This window comes from Notolepis coatsorum (genome assembly GCF_963971535.1).
Source record: "Notolepis coatsorum genome assembly, chromosome: 11".
NCBI lineage: Eukaryota > Metazoa > Chordata > Actinopteri > Aulopiformes > Paralepididae > Notolepis > Notolepis coatsorum.
In genome coordinates, this window is record NC_140175.1 from 124,824,424 (window position 1) to 124,840,704 (window position 16,281).

Sequence of the window (16,281 nt, forward strand, 5' to 3'; positions counted from 1 at the left end):
GCACCATGTTTACATTTCCTCTCTCTCTCTCTCTCTCTCTCTCTCTCTCTCTCTCTCTCTCTCTCTCTCTGGTGACAGCGCTCCACTCTTCTACAGCCTCTGACCGCTTCTCTCTCTCCTCCACTCTTTTTCGTCTCAGTTTGTCTTAATATCACAGTTCTGTATCCTCAGCAGACTCTGCCCATTCATTCTCTTATCAGTCTGTTCACAATGGAAATGGACCATTTACTTCAGTGTCGTAGCAGCGCTCCAGACCAGTGTCTGTTAAAGGGATGGTTGTTATTTAGCCCTATTTCCTATTTACCAATGATTCTGTTGATCAGTGCAAACCTCACTGTTCCTCTAGTTAGCCACAAACTATTGCAAAGTCAATGCTCCTGTGTGTGTGTGTGTGTGTGTGTGTGTGTGTGTGTGTGTGTGTGTGTGTGTGTGTGTGTGTGTGTGTGTGTGTGTGTGTGTGTGTGTGTGTGTGTGTGTGTGTGTGTGTGTGTGTGTGTGTGTGTGTGTGTGTGTGTGTGTGTGTGTGTGTGTGTGTGTGTGTGTGTGTGTGTGTGTGTGTGTGTGTGTGTGTGTGTGTGTGTGTGTGTGTGTGCACTAGACAGGAGCTCCATTGACTCTGCAGTAGTTTGTGCTCAGTCCCCGGAGGTAGTATGAGGAACAGCAGGGATTGTGTTGAGAAACGTACCGATTAACATCTTGCATTGATTGCACTGAAAGTGAATTGAGCCCAGTCGCTGAGGTTGACCTGCTTCTTCTTCTCTTCTCTGGTCTTCTTCTTCTCTGGTCTTCTTCTCTTCTCTGGTCTTCTTCTTCTCTTCTCTGGTCTTCTTCCTGCCTGTTAACCGATGGTTGCTCTCATTTAGACCTGCCTTTCAGGCGACACCTGTAGAAGGGTCTCACTCGCTGGTCAAGCTGCAAAGTCAGAACCCGTTCTCAGGCCGATATCTGACGGCAGTGTTGGTGTCGGTGCTGCCCTGGTTCTAGGGTGAGGTACGGGTTTGGGTTTACAACCAACTCTGGAGGAACATGATGACGGGGTCTAGCTTTGCAACTTGACCAACAAGTGACCGCGATGAAGGTACCATCGACCATGGACCATCGTCACAGTGCACACACTCTCACTGACGGTACCGTGGACCCTCACAGTACACACACTCTCACTGACGGTACCGTGGACCATCGTCGCAGTACACACACTCTCACTGACGGGTGACATTCCACCAGCCCACCTCACACATGGCTTTGCACTGTAGTGTGACTGGTTACATAAACCACGTCTCAGCCACGTCTCCAGATGGCTGTAACTTGTTACCATCCAAGGAGTGAGTCACTCTCTCACACACACACACAGAGTAGCCTGTCGCACACATGTTACACACACACACACAGACACGTCACACACACACACACAGAGTAGCCTGTCACACACACGTTACACACAAGCACACACACACACACAGAGTAGCCTGTCGCACACATGTTACACATAAACACACACACACACACAGAGTAGCCTGTCGCACACATGTTACACATAAACACACACACACACAGAGTAGCCTGTCGCACACATGTTACACATAAACACACACACACACAGAGTAGCCTGTCGCACACATGTTACACATAAACACACACATGCAGATGAGCTCGAACGTGTCGCACACAGAGCAACTCTTGTCACCTTTAGACACGATAGTAATTACTTGTCTGAGCTCGCTGGTTGACTTTATAAATTAATTTATTTTCTCCTTGTGTGTGTGTGTGTGTGTGTGTGTGTGTGTGTGTGTGTGTGGTGGTGACCCCGTGGTGACCCCTCCTCCCCACCACAGACAAGAAGAGCCCCACCGTGCCGCTGAACGTGTCCGACCAGAGGCTGCTGGAGGCCAGCCAGCAGTTCCAGCAGAAGCAGGGCAAGGGCACCGTGGACGTGTGGTGGCTGTTCGACGACGGAGGTGAGTCTGCTCCAACACCAGGGGGCGCTCCGAGTGGCAGTTGGTTTATTTATTTTTGTTACTCGATATAACTCGAGTAACAAGTAGCTCCAGATAGTTAGCTACAATCCATGATGTTCATCATACTAGCTCCAGATAGTTAGCTACAATCCATGATGTTCCTCATGCTAGCTCCAGATAGTTAGCTACAATCCATGATGTTCCTCATGCTAGCTCCAGATAGTTGGCTACAATCCATGCTGTTCCTCATACTAGCTCCAGATAGTTAGCTACAATCCATGCTGTTCCTCACACTAGCTCCAGATAGTTAGCTACAATCCATGATGTTCCTCACACTAGCTCCAGATAGTTAGCTACAATCCATGCTGTTTCTCATACTAGCTCCAGATAGTTAGCTACACTACAAACCATGCTGTTCATCATACTAGCTCCAGATAGTTAGCTACAATCCATGCTGTTCCTCATACTAGCTCCAGATAGTTAGCTACAAACCATGCAGTTCCTCACACTAGCTCCAGATAGTTAGCTACAGTCCATGCTGTTCCTCATACTAGCTCCAGATAGTTAGCTACAAACCATGCTGTTCCTCACGCTAGCTCCAGATAGTTAGCTACAAACCATGCAGTTCCTCACACTAGCTCCAGATAGTTAGCTACAAACCATGCTGTTCCTCATACTAGCTCCAGATAGTTAGCTACAAACCATGCTGTTCCTCATGCTAGCTCCAGATAGTTAGCTACAAACCATGCTGTTCCTCATGCTAGCTCCAGATAGTTAGCTACAATCCATGCTGTTCCTCATACTAGCTCCAGATAGTTAGCTACAATCCATGCTGTTCCTCACACTAGTTCCAGATAGTTAGCTACAATCCATGATGTTCTTCATACTAGCTCCAGATAGTTAGCTACAATCCATGCTGTTCCTCATACTAGCTCCAGATAGTTAGCTACAATCCATGCTGTTCCTCATGCTAGCGCCATATAGTTAGCTACAAACCATGCTGTTCCTCATACTAGCTCCAGATAGTTAGCTACAAACCATGCTGTTCCTCATGCTAGCTCCAGATAGTTAGCTACAAACCATGCTGTTCCTCATGCTAGCTCGAGATAGTTAGCTACAAACCATGCTGTTCCTCATACTAGCTCCAGATAGTTAGCTACAATCCATGCTGTTCCTCACACTAGCTCCAGATAGTTAGCTACAATCCATGATGTTCCTCACACTAGCTCCAGATAGTTAGCTACAAACCATGCTGTTCCTCATGCTAGCTCCAGATAGTTAGCTACAAACCATGCTGTTCCTCATACTAGCTCCAGATAGTTAGCTACAATCCATGCTGTTCCTCATGCTAGCTCCAGATAGTTAGCTACAATCCATGATGTTCCTCACACTAGCTCCAGATAGTTAGCTACAATCCATGCTGTTTCTCATACTAGCTCCAGATAGTTAGCTACAAACCATGCTGTTCCTCATGCTAGCTCCAGATAGTTGGCTACAAACCATGCTGTTCCTCATGCTAGCTCCAGATAGTTAGCTACAAACCATGCTGTTCCTCATGCTAGCTCCAGATAGTTATCTACAATCCATGCTGTTCCTCACACTAGCTCCAGATAGTTAGCTACAATCCATGCTGTTCCTCACACTAGCTCCAGATAGTTAGCTACAATCCAGGGCTGTACACTGCGATCATCTCGTCGCAAATTGCCCCCTAATCTGGCCGGTGCGAGTGGAAAATATCATCTGGGGGCAAGCTTGCGAGTAGTGATTGCAACCCTTCATTCGCATTTCACTCCTAAATTAATCCATACAAATTGGATAAAACATTAGCCTACAACCAGGGCATAATGTTGCGGTTGTAATTTCATTAGACAGACCAGCGCGGACCTTTAATAACATGCAATTTGATTGACACGAGCAATGGGCTAACGTTAGCTGCTATCCACGGTATCCATTAGGATTATGCTAAGCTAACTAGCGTTAGCTGCTGCTAACCCTGGACACCAGTCAAAGCGGACTCCACAACACTAGTTCCATTCGGGAGGAAATGGGGTGGGTTATATTGACAACGCTTGACAACAGAAGTTTAAACATAACTTCATATTTATTGGTTATTTGTTTCTGTTACTGTATATCATCCACTTTCCATCTCCGTCTGTTAAACGCTTCCTGTTTACATTCGAGTGTGACGTCATCACCTACGGCAGCTTAGACGATCAAAACGCGAACCTAGAACAAAACCCGGGGGGGGGGGGGCTGGCTCTCTCATTCGTTCTCGCCCCCTCTCTCTCTCTCGCTCTGATTGATTGAAAACTTTATTAACAGATTGCAGAATGGGTACAATACAGTACAGCTCTCTCTACATTCAATGATTTAAAGTAGCCAAACGTTACAGTGACAGTATAAATACTAACTGGATAGTTGATGATATAAACATTTAATTTCATTATCTGAAATATTCTAAAATCATTAAGTCTGCTATAAGCCATTATCCCTTTGTGTGTGTGATTATTATTTTCTCACAGTAGTGTGTGTGTATATATATATGTGTTTGGCTAAAGTGGATAGAAAACACAGTACTGTGCAAAAAAAGGCACCCAAAAGTTTTTATATAAATGGTCTTAGATGTAAATACATTTTTTATTAGTGTCAGTAGACTACTCTTAGTACATTTTCATTAAATTATTTTTTAAAGCATCTTCATGGTTTAATAATGCAAACATATGTTGCAGGGACTTATTAGAATCATCATATTGGCGTGACTGCATGCATCAAAGTGTTAAATCAAGCATTTTTAAGTGCTTTAGAGGAAATGTCAAAATATTGCGATATATATCGTGTATCGTGATATGGCCAAAAAAGATCGCGATATCATTTAGAGGCCATATCGCCCAGCCCTACTATAATGGTAAAATAGTTATTTAAAAATGTGCCCCTAAAAAATATTCTTTGCCCCTAAATTTCTCATTTAGGGGCAAGTGTGCCCCTAGTGAAAAAGCTTAGCGTACAGCCCTGCAATCCATGCTGTTCCTCATACTAGCTCCAGATAGTTAGCTACAATCCATGCTGTTCCTCACACTAGCTCCAGATAGTTAGCTACAATCCATGCTGTTCCTCATGCTAGCTCCAGATAGTTAGCTACAAACCATGCTGTTCCTCATGCTAGCTCGAGATAGTTAGCTACAAACCATGCTGTTCCTCATGCTAGCTCGAGATAGTTAGCTACAAACCATGCTGTTCCTCATGCTAGCTCGAGATAGTTAGCTACAAACCATGCTGTTCCTCATGCTAGCTCCAGATAGTTAGCTGCAAACCATGCTGTTCCTCATGCTAGCTCCAGATAGTTAGCTACAAACCATGCTGTTCCTCATGCTAGCTCCAGATAGTTAGCTATAATCCATGCTGTTCCTCATGCTAGCTCCAGATAGTTAGCTACAAACCATGCTGTTCCTCATGCTAGCTCCAGATAGTTAGCTACAATCCATGCTGTTCCTCATGCTAGCTCCAGATAGTTAGCTACAATCCATGCTGTTCCTCATGCTAGCTCCAGATAGTTAGCTACAAACCAATGCAACGTATGTGGGGACAAGCTCCAGGTACAAACCTCAGGTCTTATGTTCTAAATAGGGGGCCTGACTGAAAAGGAACCACGGGAACAATAGTGATCATTGTGCCCTTCCGCTACACCTGGCTCTGATGGCGCATGGTGCTTAAGGATTCTCCACGATACCTCAGGCAGCGGTGAATCCAGGCCAAGTCTGATTCATGTTTGTACTGCAATGTTTACCCAGTTGGAATAAATAAGCATTTCCTTCCTTGTAGGTTAGGGATTCCACACGGCGCCAGAATACTTGTTTAGGTAGCTTGTGTTGACACCTCTCCCCTCTTGACGAGGGATCGCAGCCTCTTTCAGTTTGGAAATTGCTGTAGTCATTATTGATTAATTTAGTCTGTCACTTAGTATTTTTATTAATTATGCAGTTCTGACATATCCTGTGTTTTTACATCCTATGTAGACGGTTTCTGTATGGACTGTATTTGATGCCATCAGTTGTGGTTATCGGCGAACATCTTTTAACACTGAAATCAACTGTAGTCCAAGCTGTTCAATAGCAATGCAATTCCACTGAAACCGTCTATACATTTGTATATATTATTGTAAAAATTACCATCCTTACACGTGACTTGACTCGGACTGTAAAACCCAACAGCCACACGACAGAAGGTTAACCCTTTACTATCACACAACCGACGGCGATGCTCCATCATTAGCATCATTAGCTCCGCGGTTGTGTGATAGTAAAGGGCTAACCTTCTGTATTGTCACAGTGAAAGGGTTAACCGGCTGTCGTGTGGCAGTGAAAGGGTTAAGGTGATGCCTCCTCGCCTTGTCGGGGATTCGCTGACTGTAGATCAGATCCCAGCTCTCGTAAAACAGGACATTGTCTTTACCAACTCAAAAGTACTGGATTACCGGTAGACCTATTGGAACATCCATGTGAACCCACTGGTAGAGCTACTAGAACATCCATGTGAACCCACTGGTAGAGCTACTAGAACATCCATGTGAACCCACTGGTAGAGCTACTAGAACATCCATGTGAACCCACTGGTAGTGCTACTAGAACATCCATGTGAACCCACTGGTAGACCTACTAGAACATCCATGTGGACCCACTGGTAGAGCTACTAGAACATCCATGTGAACCCACTGGTAGAGCTACTAGAACATCCATGTGAACCCACTGGTAGAGCTACTAGAACATCCATGTGAACCCACTGGTAGAGCTACTAGAACATCCATGTGAACCCACTGGTAGAGCTACTAGAACATCCATGTGAACCCACTGGTAGAGCTACTAGAACATCCATGTGGACCCACTGGTAGAGCTACTAGAACATCCATGTGAACCCACTGGTAGAGCTACTAGAACATCCATGTGAACCCACTGGTAGACCTACTAGAACATCCATGTGAACCCACTGGTAGAGCTACTAGAACATCCATGTGAACCCACTGGTAGAGCTACTAGAACATCCATGTGAACCCACTGGTAGAGCTGCTAGAACATCCATGTGAACCCACTGGTAGAGCTACTAGAACATCCATGTGAACCCACTGGTAGAGCTACTAGAACATCCATGTGAACCCACTGGTAGACCTACTAGAACATCCATGTGAACCCACTGGTAGACCTACTAGAACATCCATGTGAACCCACTGGTAGAGCTACTAGAACATCCATGTGAACCCACTGGTAGAGCTACTAGAACATCCATGTGAACCCACTGGTAGACCTACTAGAACATCCATGTGAACCCACTGGTAGAGCTGCTAGAACATCCATGTGAACCCACTGGTAGAGCTGCTAGAACATCCATGTGAACCCACTGGTAGAGCTGCTAGAACATCCATGTGAACCCACTGGTAGAGCTACTAGAACATCCATGTGAACCCACTGGTAGAGCTACTAGAACATCCATGTGAACCCACTGGTAGAGCTACTAGAACATCCATGTGAACCCACTGGTAGACCTACTAGAACATCCATGTGAACCCACTGGTAGAGCTGCTAGAACATCCATGTGAACCCACTGGTAGAGCTGCTAGAACATCCATGTGAACCCACTGGTAGACCTACTAGAACATCCATGTGAACCCACTGGTAGAGCTACTAGAACATCCATGTGAACCCACTGGTAGAGCTACTAGAACATCCATGTGAACCCACTGGTAGAGCTACTAGAACATCCATGTGAACCCACTGGTAGTGCTGCTAGAACATCCATGTGAACCCACTGGTAGAGCTACTAGAACATCCATGTGAACCCACTGGTAGAGCTACTAGAACATCCATGTGAACCCACTGGTAGAGCTACTAGAACATCCATGTGAACCCACTGGTAGAGCTGCTAGAACATCCATGTGAACCCACTGGTAGACCTACTAGAACATCCATGTGAACCCACTGGTAGAGCTACTAGAACATCCATGTGAACCCACTGGTAGAGCTGCTAGAACATCCATGTGGACCCACTGGTAGAGCTACTAGAACATCCATGTGAACCCACTGGTAGTGCTGCTAGAACATCCATGTGAACCCACTGGTAGACCTACTAGAACATCCATGTGAACCCACTGGTAGAGCTGCTAGAACATCCATGTGAACCCACTGGTAGACCTACTAGAACATCCATGTGAACCCACTGGTAGAGCTACTAGAACATCCATGTGAACCCACTGGTAGAGCTACTAGAACATCCATGTGAACCCACTGGTAGAGCTACTAGAACATCCATGTGAACCCACTGGTAGAGCTACTAGAACATCCATGTGAACCCACTGGTAGACCTACTAGAACATCCATGTGAACCCACTGGTAGAGCTACTAGAACATCCATGTGAACCCACTGGTAGACCTACTAGAACATCCATGTGAACCCACTGGTAGACCTACTAGAACATCCATGTGAACCCACTGGTAGAGCTACTAGAACATCCATGTGAACCCACTGGTAGAGCTACTAGAACATCCATTTGAACCCACTGGTAGAGCTACTAGAACATCCATTTGAACCCACTGGTAGAGCTACTAGAACATCCATGTGAACCCACTGGTAGAGCTACTAGAACATCCATGTGAACCCACTGGTAGAGCTACTAGAACATCCATGTGAACCCACTGGTAGTGCTGCTAGAACATCCATGTGAACCCACTGGTAGAGCTGCTAGAACATCCATGTGAACCCACTGGTAGACCTACTAGAACATCCATGTGAACCCACTGGTAGACCTACTAGAACATCCATGTGAACCCACTGGTAGACCTACTAGAACATCCATGTGAACCCACTGGTAGAGCTACTAGAACATCCATGTGAACCCACTGGTAGACCTACTAGAACATCCATGTGAACCCACTGGTAGAGCTACTAGAACATCCATGTGAACCCACTGGTAGACCTACTAGAACATCCATGTGAACCCACTGGTAGACCTACTAGAACATCCATGTGAACCCACTGGTAGAGCTACTAGAACATCCATGTGAACCCACTGGTAGAGCTACTAGAACATCCAAGTGAACCCACTGGCTGCCGTCACATCTCCAGGTCTGACCCTGCTGATCCCCTACCTGCTGACCAATAAGAAGAGGTGGAAGGACTGCAAGATCCGTGTCTTCATCGGCGGCAAGATCAACAGGATCGACCACGACCGCAGAGCGTAAGTACCACACGCACCACACTCTACCTTAACCTCTTAAGCCCGATCGGTACCTGCACGGTACCAGGCCGAGATTTTTTATTTCACGTCACAGATAAATCAATACAGTCTGTATTAAGTACATGTTGTCTTTCTTTTTCAATTGTAGCCAAGAGTAAAGACCCTAACCCTATCAAAGGAGGGAGACGCAGGGCTTTCTATGGACGTCGAAATTTCATAAAACTACACTACCCAGCTCACACCAGCCGCAGTCAAAGCTGCAGTCTCTTGATGTGGGGAAAAAATATTGACGTGAAAACTTATATTGAGATTATATCTCAAGGGTCGAACAAACCTGAACGCTATTGCCATACAATACAACGTATATTGTTTCTTTACCTTTCTGTAAACTGCTTGGGGAAAAAACGCGTCACAATCCGGTAAAAAATGGCGGATCTATGGACATTATATAAAAGTAACTGTACCTACATTAGATTTCATTCACGGTTTTTGCTGCCCTGTAACGGGCGCCTGGTGGTACTAATCCAGATTGCCATTGGAAAGAGGAGATTTGGGCCGATCCATAGATGTATGACTTGGCCATAATAAGGTAATTTATAGGCCTCCCCCCCAGTCATCCTCCTGACATCAGTAGCCCCGCCCCCCCAGTCATCCTCCTGACATCAGTAGCCCCGCCCCCCCAGTCATCCTCCTGACATCAGTAGCCCCGCCCCCCAGTCATCCTCCTGACATCAGTAGCCCCGCCCCCCCAGTCATCCTCCTGACATCAGTAGCCCCGCCCCCACAGTCATCCTCCTGACATCAGTAGCCCCGCCCCCACAGTCATCCTCCTGACATCAGTAGCTCCGCCCCCACAGTCATCCTCCTGACATCAGTAGCCCCGCCCCCACAGTCATCCTCCTGACATCAGTAGCCCCGCCCCCACAGTCATCCTTCTAAAGTCAGTAGCCCCGCCCCCACAGTCATCCTTCTAAAGTCAGTAGCCCCGCCCCCATAGTCATCCTTCTAAAGTCAGTAGCCCCGCCCCCACAGTCATCCTCCTAACATCAGTAGCCCCGCCCCCACAGTCCAGGGCCGCGGGAAGTCAGTCAGCAGTGGGGGTGCTGAGATAAGTGATATAATAATAATAACATCATAGGTTTACCGCTCTGGTAAACCAACACTCTCGTTCACTAGAGGAGACCACTGCCCAACTCCGCGCTCTCACGCTCAGACAAACAATGTAACCGTTTTGATGCATACATCTCTGCCCAGCCTACCCCACCTGTCGCGCCCCCGCACAGAGAGCCCCATGTCCCCGCACCAGAACGCTACGACGGGGACGTCTCTAAATGTCGTGCCTTTATTTTTCAATGTTCACTAGTATTCGGACAACAGCCGCACACTTCCAAAGTGATACATCTAAAATCGCTTACCTCATGTCTGCTCAAGGGTCCTGCATTAGAATGGGCGACAGGCAGCTCTCCACTTCAGTCAGTCCTCCCTCTGCAATTCGTTCCCCGCATACAACATCGCAGACATGCAAAAGGTCTTCGACCACCCTCCCGGAGGCTCGGATAGTTCTGCTGGCTTGTTCGCCATCCGCCAGGGAAACCGCAGATATATTCCTTTACTGCGAAAACTATTCCAGGCCGCGTCTATTTTTTTTACCAACGGAGTTCCGCGTTGACGCTTCCAGGCCGCATCTATTCGAATCCCAACCGGTTCATGCGTCGGCTACACGCTGCTTTAATAACACTGCATTATCGAGACAGCGCCCCTATGAGGATCTGGCAATGAATTCCAAGAGTAGGGTAAATCTGCAGTGCCGCTCCGCTCTGTGACATTGAGTAGCCTCGGTATTACAATGGAATAAAAGCCAAAACAACCTTGCAGTTGCAGTTACACTCCCCGCCAGCAGGGGGTGCTGCAGCCCCCACCGCACCCCCACTTCCCGCGTCCCTGCCACAGTCATCCTTCTAAAGTCAGTAGCCCCGCCCCCACAGTCCTCCTTCTAAAGTCAGTAACCCCGCCCCCACAGGACTGGGACCATGCAGTCTATTTTAGCTTCATGTATTTTTCTTTTGACAGATCCTCTCCTTTCCTCTGGTTGAGAAGCTGCTCTTTGAGCTTGTCCCCAGTGTGTCGGTCTCTTTCGGTCTCTATTTCCCGTCTCTATTTCCTGTCTTTGTCTGTCTGTATATCTATCTATCTCTGTCTTTTAGCTAGCTGCTACTGTGTATATACACATTCACCCCTTTTTTCCGTCCTGCTTTGTTCCTTGTACATTCTGTTCTCTCTTTACACATTCCTTTGTCATATTTACTCCATATCTCACTTCCTGCTCCTTTCATCTCAAGTTGTATTTAGTGCCACTTCTGTCATTATTATCCTCATCCTCTCTAATGCTCTCAGTACGCAGCTGAATGCATCTGCCACTCTCTCACAACCTCTCGATCTTCTCTCTCTCTCTTATCTCTATATATTTCTCTATCTCTTTTCTCTATCTCTCTCTTCTCTCTTTCTCTCTCACCTCTGTCTCTCTCTCTCTCTCTATATATATATATATATATATATATATATATATATATATATCTGTCTCTATATATCTTTCTCTCTTCCCCTCTCTCTATATCTCTGTCTGTCTCCATCTCTCTATCTTCTCTCTCTCTCTTATCTCTATATATTTCTATATCTCTTTTCTCTATCCCTCTCCTCTCTCTCTCTCTCTCTCTCTCTCTCTCTCTCTCTCTCTCTCTCTCTCTCTCTCTCTCTCTCTCTCTGTATCTCTCTCTGTATCTCCTTCTCTTTGTTCCCACAGCTGCCTCCTGTCTCCTTTTGTTGCTAAAATTAGAAACCACGCCTTTTATCTGTGTAGCGTGTGTAGTGTGTGTACTTGAACCCAACATCAGGCATTTTATCACCATTTGACATTTCACGGTTTTAATTTCTCTACCTTTTTGATACGGCGCTTTTGAATGAAAAAGTTTCTATATGGCAGCGTTTCTCACCATATGTGAGGTTGCAGCAGGAAATACCGCTCTCTGGTCCTCCCCTCCCCCCTCATCCCCCTCCCCCCATCCGCCTCATCCCCCATCCCCCCTCCCCCCCCTCCCCCTCCCTAGACATCATACTCACTGTGTGTTTGTTCCTCCTGCAGGATGGCCACGCTGCTGAGCAAGTTCAGGATCGACTTCTCTGACATCAACGTGCTGGGAGACGTCAACACCAAGCCCAAGAAGGAGAAGTGAGAGCTCTTTCAAACCTACTGAACCTACTGAAGCCAATTCTGTTGTTTTATTAGTTTGTTTGTCTGTTTGTTTAAAGGTGGTATAGTTATAGATAACATTCAGCCACTAGATGGTGCTATAGAATAGATAACATTCAGCCACTAGATGTTAAAGGTGCTATAGATAACACCCAGCCACTAGATGTTTTATTTTGTACATTATCTAACGTTAACACGAACCTAAACTAACTTTAGGATAGTTGTAACGTTAGTTTAGGTTTGTGTTAACGTTAGATAATGTACAAAATAAACGTTTTCCGCTGCTATAAACGTTGCACTTTTATTTTGAAAACCCCAGAAAGGAAGTCATTATATTTGCTTTACCATCCTGTTCTGTGTTAGCTCCGGTTAGCTCCGAGCGTCCAGTAGTTAGTAGTATATTATCAATACCAGCCATTGGATTACTGTTTTCTAAATTGGGGAGGCTTTTAATCGTCAAGGTAAGAGGATTTTAAGTCATGGTATCCATAAACTTCAATCTGTTCGGATCCTTTGAAGGAATGAGAATATCAACAAACCTGTAGGGAACGTCAGGCTACTATCCTCCCTCACTTCCAGTGATGAAGCTAAGCTATGCTAACGGAGCGACTGTTCCCAAAGCTAAATGCACGCACAGAGACAAAAAAGGTATGTATCTTCTTGTCTAACTCCAGGGAAGATGTTAATTAAGCTAATTTCCCAAAATGTTGGAGTTTTCCTTTAATATAAAACCATATAGTCACATTTTAGAATACAATAGAATAGAATTTTAGAATACAACTAGAAACACTGTCCTGGCCTGCTTCTAAGTTCAGTGGCCTGATTTTATTTATTTTTTTTGTGTTTCTAGTTGTATTCTAAAATTCTATTCTATTTCATTCTAAAATGTGACTATATGGGTTTATATTAACTTAATAAATAAACAAAAACAAAAAATCTACTTATTTCAACGAACATTTCAAACTAAATAACAGATTATGCACATAAAACACTGAAAACAACCGAAGCAACAATAGTATTTTAATGAGGCTATTATTATTATCATTATTATTTTGCAACAAGTTAGCCCTCTCATAAATAGCACATATAAATGAATAACTAACTTGAAATAACTTAATAGGATTGAAGTGATATTTGGCTTAAAAAAACGGTCGCATGGCAAAAAAAAAAAAAAGCCTGACGGCGGCTTATTTTCTGGGTCCCGGCCTGAAAAGTTTGGGAACCCCTGCACTAGAGCACCAGCATGTAATTTATCCAATCGGGTGCATTCCACGTGGGCAAGTAGGGAGGGGACATTCATTTTGGACCTGTAAAAAAATGTCAATGGTAAATTCATTAATCAACAATTGAATTTGGGGGGAAATAAATAATTTTATTCCTTACAAATTCGGAACAATAACTCAAGAGAGGTTCCTTTCTTGTATGCCCTATCGGTTATATTACACATTACAATAAATATAGGCAATAAACACAGTGGCTTGGGAGGTAGAGCAGTCGTCTGGTAATCCGGAGGTTCCCGGTTCGATTCCCCCGCATTGTGTCGAAGTGTCCTTGAGCAAGACACTTAACCCCTAAAGCGCTATATAAATGCAGCCATTTACCATTTATTTCTATATATTATGAGTGAAAGTAAACGGTACACACTGACTGATGCAAACACCACATACAGTACATACAGTACATACAGTACACTATACAAACACCAGGGGGCCTCGCAGGACACTGGACACATACAGTACACTATATGATCAATATACACTGGACACACACAGTACACTATACGATCAATATCTACACTGGACACACACAGTACACTATACGATCAATATCTACACTGGACACATACAGTACACTATACGATCAATATCTACACTGGACACACACAGTACACTATACGATCAATATCTACACTGGACACACACAGTACACTATACGATCAATATCTACACTGGACACATACAGTACACTATACGATCAATATCTACACTGGACACATACAGTACACTATACGATCAATATCTACACTGGACACATACAGTACACTATACGATCAATATCTACACTGGACACACACAGTACACTATACGATCAATATCTACACTGGACACACACAGTACACTATACGATCAATATCTACACTGGACACATACAGTACACTATACAATCAATATTGCCGCATATACATGAATATTTTAGTAGCAGGAGTCATGAGCTACAGATACTGAGTACAGTAAGTAGTGAGTCATGAGCTACAGATACTGAGTACAGTAAGTAGTGAGTCATGAGCTACAGATACTGAGTCGTGTCACGTGAGACAAAGAAGTGGACCGACGAATCAGAGGCCACGCTCCAGGACGTGCTTGCAGACACGGATTGGGATATGTTCAAAGGAAGCGCCAGTGACGTCAGTGAGCTAGCAGACACAGTGGTGTGCTACATAACAACAATAGCCGATGGTATTGTCCCCAGGAAAACGGTGCGGATTTTCCCAAACCAGAAACCGTGGGTGGATAGCACTATTAGAGCAGCTCTGAACTCTCGTACCACCGCCTACAACCTGGGTAGAGAGTCAGGAAACATGGAGGAGTATAAGGCTTCAGTCTATACTCTACGCAAGGCTGTCAAACTTGCTAAGAGGACATATGCTGATAAACTGGAGACACAAATGGCACAAAACGACAAGAGGATTATGGCAGGGACTGAAGACAATAACTGACTATAAAGTGAGCGCCCCCTCAATGGGGAGCGACGACGCCTCCCTCGCGGACAAGCTCAACATCTTCTACGCTCAGTTTGGTGTAGACAGTGGCGCTGCTGGCTCTCCGGCTAGTGATGTCACTGGCGCGCCGGCTGTTGTGGAGGGGGGGGGGCAACCGCGAGGGGGGGGGGACGCTCTCTCGTTGTCGGAACACAGTGTGAGAAGAGCATTTATGCAGGTGAACACCAGGAAGGCTGCTGGCCCAGATGGCATAACAGGACGTATACTCAAGACCTGTGCCAACCAGCTGGCCCCTGTGTTCACCGCCATATTTAATCAATCACTGGCGGAGTCAGTGGTCCCTGCCTGCTTCAAGATGTCTACCATCATCCCTGTGCCGAAGAAACCCTCCCCAGCATGTCCAAATGACTACAGACCGGTGGCACTCACCTCTGTGGTCATGAAATGTTTCGAGAGGCTGGTCAAGGACCACATTTGTGCCTCCCTCCCCAGTGATATGGACCCTATGCAATTAGCATACAGGACAAACAGGTCCACCGACGACGCGGTCTCCCAGGTACTGCACAGCACCCTCTCGCACCTTGACCGTCAGAAGGGGGGCTATGTGAGACTGTTGTTCATTGACTACAGCTCAGCGTTCAACACCATAGTCCCCACCAGACTGGTGGACAAGCTGATCGAGCTAGGTCTGAGCTCCGCCCTGAGCGCCTGGGTACTGGACTTTCTGAGCGAAAGACCCCAGGCGGTCAGGGTGGGGGGTCAGACCTCCAACACCATCACCCTGAGCATCGGGTCCCCCCAGGGCTGTGTTCTGAGCCCCCTGCTGTACTCACTCTACACACACGACTGTGTGGCCAAGTTCAGCTCCAACTCCATAGTGAAGTTCGCAGATGACACGTGGTGGTGGGGCTGATCTCGGACAACGACGAGAAGGCCTACCGGGAGGAGGTTGAGGTACTGGAACGCTGGTGCCAGGACAACAGCCTGCTCCTGAACATTGGTAAAACCAAGGAGCTGATCGTGGATTATAGGAGAGGACAGCAGGAGACGCACACACCACTGATGATTAACGGGGCTACCGTGGACAGGGTGAGCAGCTTCAAGTACCTGGGGGTCCACATCTCAGAGGACCTGACAT

The 16,281-nt window shown here is 45.9% G+C and overlaps 1 protein-coding gene across 1 annotated transcript in view; it reads left to right on the forward strand.

Moving 5' to 3' along the window:
• LOC311237264 (solute carrier family 12 member 2-like) overlaps positions 1–16,281 on the forward strand; it is a gene marked incomplete at its 5' end in the record, with an annotated part of 175,588 nt that overhangs the window by 142,734 nt on the left and 16,573 nt on the right. Inside the window, 3 exon segments of the mRNA XM_084325070.1 lie at positions 1,833–1,955; positions 9,066–9,177; positions 12,317–12,403. Coding sequence (XP_084181196.1) covers positions 1,833–1,955; positions 9,066–9,177; positions 12,317–12,403 — 322 coding nt within the window.